Source organism: Tetrao urogallus (genome assembly GCF_951394365.1).
Source record: "Tetrao urogallus genome assembly, chromosome: 1".
NCBI lineage: Eukaryota > Metazoa > Chordata > Aves > Galliformes > Phasianidae > Tetrao > Tetrao urogallus.
Genome location: NC_136813.1, coordinates 10,010,304 through 10,018,897, shown reverse-complemented (window position 1 = coordinate 10,018,897; position 8,594 = coordinate 10,010,304). Strand labels below are relative to the sequence as shown.

At 42.1% G+C, this 8,594-nt stretch overlaps 1 protein-coding gene across 4 annotated transcripts in view; it reads right to left on the bottom strand.

The window, feature by feature from the left end:
* Positions 1 to 731: 731 nt before the first annotated feature.
* FAT3 (FAT atypical cadherin 3) overlaps positions 732 to 8,594 on the bottom strand; it is a gene marked incomplete at both ends in the record, with an annotated part of 358,948 nt that continues 351,085 nt past the window's right edge. For 2 of the 4 annotated variants that reach the window (XM_079536455.1, XM_079536456.1), the window contains 4 exons: positions 732 to 1,351; positions 1,978 to 2,013; positions 4,421 to 4,480; positions 7,781 to 7,894. In XM_079536455.1, coding sequence (XP_079392581.1) covers positions 732 to 1,351; positions 1,978 to 2,013; positions 4,421 to 4,480; positions 7,781 to 7,894 — 830 coding nt within the window. The remainder of the gene's footprint in view (positions 1,352 to 1,977; positions 2,014 to 4,420; positions 4,481 to 7,780; positions 7,895 to 8,594) is intronic. The other 2 variants (XM_079536457.1, XM_079536458.1) reach the window with 1 other exon arrangement.

The window sequence follows — 8,594 nt, the reverse complement described above, 5'->3', positions numbered from 1 at the left end:
TACGTCTGACACAGTGTTGAAAAATGGCAACCAAAGTGGGCTGATTTAGAGTGAATATATGCTGTACATGCGTTCCTGTACATGTGCATGAAATAGAATGAAATATTATGTAACAAAGGAAACTGTAGACAAATATTTATGGACAAATGACTATCTCCGATATGTCAATTTGTAAATGCTGTTTTTTAAGCCATCTGATGTGATGTACATAGCAGCCTCAGCGATCAATTGTTTTCACTCTTTCACTGACAATATTTCATGCAACACTGCCTCTTGGAATCATCCATACCAGTTCTTTAATACTGTAGGAAGAACATAACACTGTAACACTTTTAATAATACAACAACGACAAAAAAAAAAAAAACAACCCCAAACCCTAGGTGGAGGTGGGAGGGAGAAAAAGAATTTATTCAGCAATGAGATCATTTTCCCCTTCCTCATAAGTTTTACTCTTGTAATAAATAGAAGGTACACACTCTCCAGATTGTCTGTAACAATTTTGTAATGTGTAATACTTAACACAATTGGTTTCTTCATGTCTGCACATACAATACCATTTCTGAACAAGTTAATAATGGGTTATACTGTGTTTTTGCATTGCCCAATATATATAGATACACCTTCAGCAAAATTTCTTCTCAATATTTATACTATTAATTGGAGCAAATGACAAAAAAAAGAAAAAAAGAAAAAAAAAGAGGAAGAAGAGAAAGAAGAAGGGAGCTTCCTTTTACACTTGTGTCTGATGCTGGGTCTCCACAAATGGAATGTGCACATTTTCTAGTTTGAGTTCCTCCACGCTTTCAAAGTCACTCATGGCTACTTCGGAGTCATCAAAGCCGCAGCTGGCTGAGACGTCAGAGGAGGAGGCATCTAGAGAGTTGTGCAAGGTTAAGGGCATCTTACCTGCACTAACGTTTTCTGTGTTCTGACTTGGGCCAACAGCAAAAGTACTAAACTCATTCCCAGTCTGAGCCCCTGCGGTGTCTGTCTCATGGGGGAACTGGTGAGGAGGGAGGTATTGGCTGGGGTGGAAGTGCGGCCGTCGCCGGCAGTCGGGGCTGAGAGTATTTGCCATCGAGACCGGCTGTGAGGGCGGAAGGGTTTCGTACTGGTCTGGGTAATCCTCTGGAAGAGGAGGTGGTAACTGGTCCTGGCTCAGAAACTCCTCTTCGTGAGGGGGTGGGTAGTCGCTGTCGATGTCGTAGCCACCAAGATAGTAATCCGTCTCCAGCTCTCTGGTGCTGCCGTGATGAGCCGAGCCTCCGTCCGCCGTTTCAAAATTGGGCACTTCCTCTATGTCAGATAAACGAGCACTTGGCATCCAGTCTGAGGTATCCCAATGGTACGCTGGAAAGAGAATCACAGCAATGAGGACAGGGCCGCTAATGACCAGGGGGTGACCGGCATGCACTCGCTAAAGAGCAAACTCTTAATCCTAAATACACATTTAAGTCACAGCATGCGTCAGAGGCTGTCTGCATGGGTCAGCCATGCTCTGACCCAATGGATAGGACAGAAGGACTACACGGTATGGCGATGCAATTGCAAACAAGCAAAGAAACAAACCACGGCCACTCAAAGGCAGTTCACGTTACAGGATGCTACTAGGTTGCATTAGAAACTATGAAGCTGAGAAATCAAAATGACAAAAATCTCTGAAACAATGCTTTTCAAAGTTAATTGAAGAAATACATAAAGGAAGTCAGCATGCTTATGGTATCATATCTAAACTCCCCTTCCACCTCCAATGGCTTTGTTTCAAGAAAGTGTGTAGGCAAACAATCTGATCGACTGAGAGACTAAGAACTGGATCCTGAAATAACGAAGTGGCTGGCCATTCTCATGCAGCATTTGCAACCCAATAGAATTCAAACAAAAGAGGACACAGGAAACAGTAAAAGAAAAACAGACCAAGTCAGTGCCCTCCCACCCTAGCACAGTCCAACAGGCAGAAAGGGTCCCCAAAAAATCACCTCTGTTGTAGTTCTGTCCTTGGTCCATGACAGACACTGCCAGATACAAAGTGAAAAGTAAAAGCTGGTAACTAGGAGCTTGTTACCAGCATGGACTTACATGTGAAAATATAAAGCTCTGCATGCATATTTCTAAAGTACAGCTGGCTCAGTGTTGTTTTAATAGGATTTTAAATTGTTCCTTATTTTAACATACAAGATAAGCTTGCCCAGTCAAATGCAGACATACATAAAGAAATGATTATGTCATGTGCATCATATTCCTATTCTATCATATCTTAACTATTTACCCTCACCAATTTCACAGATATGAAATTACATTAGAGCTGGAATTCTTAGTACAAAAAGGGCTATCCACCATCTGTATGGTTTATAATTGCAAAGTACATTTTTCTTTCACTTGTTCACTTTGAAACAGAAAAATAAGAATCTACCATTCTCAGGGCCGGTTCAAACAAATCTGGGCCCACCTGGGCTCAGATACCATGGTGATGGGCACGGTATAAGAACCTGAATAGAATAGAATACAAAGCCATTTAATGGGGCCGTCAACTACAATGCTCCGCAACCCCATACCCACCTCCCACCTGCACTGCCATGCTAGCTGGTGGGGAGGGAGGCATTCCAGTATGGAGAGGGTGCAGGGGTTGGGGAGAGAGCAGGGGAAGAGGTTCCGTGTGAGAAAAGAGCAGGGAAAAAGCTGCAGCGCTTACTAGATGGGATGGTTCTTGTTCAACCACATGTTATTTGGCTTCATGCAAGAACTGACTGGACGAGGTCTCTGGACTGCATCGCTGGAGGAGGCCTGTCCAGAAGAACTGCCTTTCATGGCACGACAGGGTTTCCTCTCTTGGGCTCAGCCACAAAAGAGGGCAGAGCAGACAATTCTCCAGGCCTCCATCTATTAACACCACTCATGACCTGGTTTATCATCACATAAGCCATGTGATGATGGTGATTTATTTGTTAGCTCATTAGCCAGATAGTGGCATTCTGCCTGCTCTGCATTAGCCTGGGCTGAGTAGGGCTCCGGCTACTGCAGCTTTAGCAGCACTGTCTGAACCGGCCCTAACCACTCTTCTCCTTCTTTCCTCTAATTTCTCATAGTGGACGCTGCTGACTTTCAGAATAATGACGTTGCCCCTGAGATGCGCCTGGTCCCTCCAAGCTGCATGACTTCAGGATCCAGGAGAACCTCACTAATACTGACCTGCAACACCTGCAGAGCTGCAAGGGGAAGGAGCTCTGTTCCCTCCTGTGGCAGCCATTCTGCACCCATTATGCTGCACAGCTTGTGAGAATAATGACTCTCAGAGAAGGGACTGGGAAGCGGGCAAAGCACTTTGAGTGACAGCCTTTTGAAAGCACTGCCAAGCTGGCTTTTTCTGACCTGTGAAGCATGATAGGAAGCCAGTGTGTTTGCTTATGTTTTCCATTAGGAAGACGGGGCCAATTACAGCGACTGTGCTTTCTTTTCAGGGGTATTTTCTTTTTTTCTTTTTCTTTTCTCTTTTTTTTTTTTTTTTTTTTTTTTAACAATTAGAACTAACTTTCTGAGTTAACCTTGGGTAGTTCTTTCTATGAAGTAGCAAGTAGAATGGCCATCTTACACTTCAGAAAATCAGTAAATATACTATAGACTATATTTTGGACTTTGAGGTTAGCTGGACTTGAGTCAACATTTTCCCAAAGTTAGGACATATGTTGTATAAATAAATAAAACAAATATTTATCTTTGTTATATCACATTTCCTCAGTGTTTTGTCGGAGAACCAAATTGTAATGAAAGGAAATTAGTTCACTTGTAGTGAAATGGGTCTAAGATTACACAGAGGTCAATGGCAGAGCTGTATGATGGGCCCTCAGACCCAATGCCACATTCTATTCAGTATACACATGAACCCTAAGGGAAAAGCAGTGGTGGCCAGGCTGCCTTGCTCCATGGGATGAAGGGAGCTGTGTCTGTACATCATCTATTTGATGTTATTACCTGGGAGAAACCAGCTACCTGCCCACCACCACTTTGTTGCCCTCCGTATAGTCCCAATGGAGTGTGTAATCCAGTTTAATCACAGTTTGGGATACTTTACAGATACCTTTTGGCATCTTCTGCTTCACCTCTGCAGATAGGATAATCTCAGTGATTTGGCTTCATTGTCAACCTCATCCTACGCTCTCTGAAGGCTATGGCAATTAAGCAAGCAAAATCATTGACTTGAACGAGAGATAATGATGGCCTTGATACCTTTTCTACCACTTCCAGTTACCCAAAGATATCTTGTAGAACACCCTTTCAGGTTTGCTGGTGAACATGCTGATTTGCAAATCCCAATCCCCAGCGCAGGTTTGCTGGTTGGTTTAGATTAGTGAGGTTCTGCTGGAATGTTTCACAATGAAAACAAGAAGCATTGTTGCATAACAAGAAAGAAAAAAAATTAAATACCTTCATTTTCTATAGTGTCAACTACATTGTTGACAAGCTGTATGACAGTCACTATGGAAGCTTGCAGGGGAGGGAAAGCAGAAAATAAAGGGAGGGGAAGGACAGCTTCAGGTTAGTATTTAAAACATACGTCATGTTACCACAATAAATTCTCTCAAACAGACAGAACTGACATTGGAAAAAAAAAAAAGGCTGCTGACCAATGCATGATTTATGCAGTGGATTGCAGGACACTTCATTTCAGATAACCCCATACATTTTCAGAGTGGAGATAAATTCCAAACCAACATTTCCGAAAAGGCGTATGGCATGATGTGTATCACTTCATAAATTCAAACAGACTGGCCAGCTGATTCAATTAACCACAGCAGTATCTTGTCTACCTGACACTAATTTCTAATTCATTTTTGCTTAAAGGTCTCCAGAGACCATGGTATGTGCTCCAAGGAATCATCATCCTCATGCCACCACACCATCTGAAAGGTGCTGGGCTTCATCTATTTCCTAAGAGGAATGTTTTACTTATTATTTACTTACATGCTGTGCAATGCAGTATCTCTGGGACATTAAGAAGCACTGCTATAATTAGAAGAACAGAGTCAAATAGGTTTGGTTCAAATTTTGACTTTTGCTTGACAGAATATTTTCACAAATGCCTCGTGTGTCCTCTGCAGCTATTTTACAAAATATTCTTTTCCCTTGAAATAATCTGTATTGACCAAACAATCTTCTAACATGGAATAAAACAGTGGCACAGTGTGTGATCTTGTAGGTGATTTTGGACAAAGTAACACCCTTGCCTTTGACTACTTGAGATAAAACCCAGTGAAAACAGAGGGAGAGCTTCCTTTAAATTCAGTTGGTACTGGCTTTTCTGCTCTCTTAATTACAAGAAAACTCTGACTGCTTTGGAGCAGGCTAGGAAGGCAACCAGAAATGTTGGGCAGGAAATAACATTTTTGTTTCACACAGTCAATAGACTTACAGGTCAAAAAAAAGCACGTTAACAGTGATAGCACTTTTCACTCTACATTTAACATTCAGAGGCCACTTGAATTTTGGGCACAGGATCAAGAATCTCATCCAATTTCCTCAGTCCTTGTGAAAGCTTGGCAAAAATTCTTGATGAGCCAAAGGAACCATATTCTGTCTTTGACTGTGTTTATGGCATCAGTGGCACTGGTAATTGTATAAACAAAGGAGGCTCGTATTGGCTAATGCATAACAAACATCATGGAAAACTAAATGGCACCATGTAAGTAGTTTCTGTGTGGGTCGAAAAAGAGGTTGAGGGTGGCTGAAAAATGCAAGAGAAGCCTCATCAGAGCTAAGGGAACCCCTGTCTTGGCAGTAGGTCCATAGTATGCAGCCGCATACCATTCCTGGCTTCTTCACATGCTGCTGGTGTGAGCGAGACATGACAGGGAAGGGCTGGAGACAAAAAGAACCCCACCAAGAAGGTCTGTCCATCCCTCCACTACTGAGAATGTCAGCCAGATGGGAACGGGTAATGAGAAAAGAAAGAACAGTGCTGCTGCCAGAGATCTGGGAGTCTTGGGCAACACGGAGTGGAAACATGAGATCAGAAACAGGGCAGTATAAGTTTTCATGGCAGATATGGGCTGTCTCTGGTGAGAGCAGTGAGGAGCATTTTCACAGAAGGGAGGGAAACTTCTACCCCAGGCAGTTCAGTGCATGAGAACACCCAAATCCAGCACTGCCCAGGGGTAGAAAATTGGCATCTTAAACAGTGTTCCCTTGGACTACCCCGCACAATCAGCAATTCACTGGCAGTGAAATGATAACCCAGATGTCTGCTTTTGCCACACCCCTTTGTTTTGAAATTCCTTATGATGGAAACCTGCAACTTGTCTTTGAAGTGAGTTGGCAAGTATTATATTGCTGAGAGCAAGTGACTTTTTATTCTTCTATTTCATTTTCTTTATAATCTCTAAAAGTTTGGGGCTTTTTGATCACAAGGAATACCATTAACTACTTTTTATGGCTTCAGGAAGAATATCCATTACCCCCTATGTACAAGCAGGGTGTGTGCAAACACTTACCTATACCTGTATTTGTATTTTAGGCTCTGCTACAGCAAACCTACCCTGCTGTTGCAGGAAAACCAGAGCGTGCAGTCTTGCATTGACCTCTGCAGAATGATTCAGATGATTTAAACTACTTCCCTCATTCTCTTAGAACTAGAATTGTTGTCTTTAAAGACTATATTTTAAATGTAGCTTTCACAAAAAAGGAGCGGGCACATTCAGCTTCAGTGGATATTATGCCAGTGACTGAAATGCGATGAAAAGCCTAATTAGAATGTGAGGGATATAAAAAGTTACCATGTGCCACACAAGAACACATGAATAATTATTATGGTAACAATAATATCATAAAAGTATTTAACTTTTTTTTTTTTGAGGGGGAGCACAAAAAAGCCCTGAGAAGTGCGACAAAAATGCTCACAGTGCTTCAGTCACAGCTGAACCAAAAGCATCTGCAAGTGCCCTTCCCTTTAAGTGCATTTTCCAACATTCAGGAGTACCTAAGGGAAAGCTGCGTGACACGACTGAGAAGCTGAGCCTCCGACAGTTCATTAACTGGTGTCTGAGGAACCCAAGTGCAATTTCTTTGTGCTAATCTTTTATGCGTATCTCAATGAGGCTTCCCTGACAACCATCATCTCTCCCTGGCAGAAACATCTTGGCTTTTCTCAGCACCACTGCTCCACATACACAGGCCTTGGAACAAGGGTTTGATCTGACTTTGTGTGCTGCTTTCTGGCTGTGTATGGCTCTGCCCACGTCACCTACTGAGATAATGATGTAGGACAACTAACACGCACAGAGCAAGGATTTAATGGTGCTCTATTGTTCGCTGAACTGTGATTGCCAGGGAGAGGCCAAGCCACCAGGGGCTGCCTCATCCGCTCATTGTTGCATGCTGAGAGCCTGCAGAGTTTTGCTGGGACTGTGAATGAGACCTGGCAAACTGTAGAGAAATTCCCTTTGATTTGACTGATGAAACATGAAAGTCATCCTCTTCCAAGAGGGAAGAAGATAGAACATCTACAGCTTAAGTTGCTACCTATTAGTCAGCTTCTATTTTAACAACGTGAGTCTGCTGTGTCCTAACTCTAATTCAGAGTAAAGCTTGGTACTGATGTAATGGCTCCGTCCATCAAGATTTCAACCATGTACTACTAATTTAAAAAGTGGCCACAAAATGAAGGTTTGAATACAGAACTTTCTGACTTTCAGCATCATTAAAGGGTTTTCTAGATGTCACCTAATTGTTTTTATAAAGAGAGTTAAATCCCTTTGTCCCCAGCATAATAAAAATAAAATAATTTCTTACCATTATCATCACCGGAGTCAGACTGGAAGGAGCTGAGGGACTGCACTTCAGAGTTGCTGCCTTTATTACTTCCTGCAAAACAGGTCACTTCTTCAGCGTCATCAACCCCTTTACCTTCATTGACAGCAAAAACAAAGCAAAACGGTACTCTATAGGTATGCATATTTGCCTACTTGTACCACAGAGCCAACAGATAGCCTTCTCTTGTTATTGTCAGAATAAAAATATTTCCTCCAGATAGAGGAAATGAGCCACTGGCGATGAAGGCAGCTAATGACTTTTGAAGTGTTTGAAGCTTCTGAGCAGCTGACACCATTGCTATCAAGGAATAAACACCTGCAGTCAGTACTGCCTTTTGGACCCGGTGTAGTCTCAGTGGCAAGAAAACTGATGACTTTACAAATATGGTATAAACATCTTATACAAGAGATTACAGATACATTTATCTTTACTGTTCATTTCCCAATTTGAGAGTCACATTAGAGGCTCATACAAAGCCCAGTGAAGATTGGGCATCTTTACATCAACAGCCCTTGGATCCACCACTGATGTAGAGTGGATTTATGCATTTCATCATGGACATTCAGTCTTGTCAATTTGTCTCCAGTTTAAGCATATAACTGCAGCCTGTGATGTAAATTCTCATGTGATCAAACACACACATTCAAACATTCTGTAAGTGATAATAAGGAAAACATATCATCCATAGCAAGAGTTGAGATAGATGCCTTAGTTAATTATGAATGAACAAGCTCAGGTGCTGCAAGCAGTCAATCCACCTAAGTACAGCCCTCTATTTGCTATCTGTAGATAT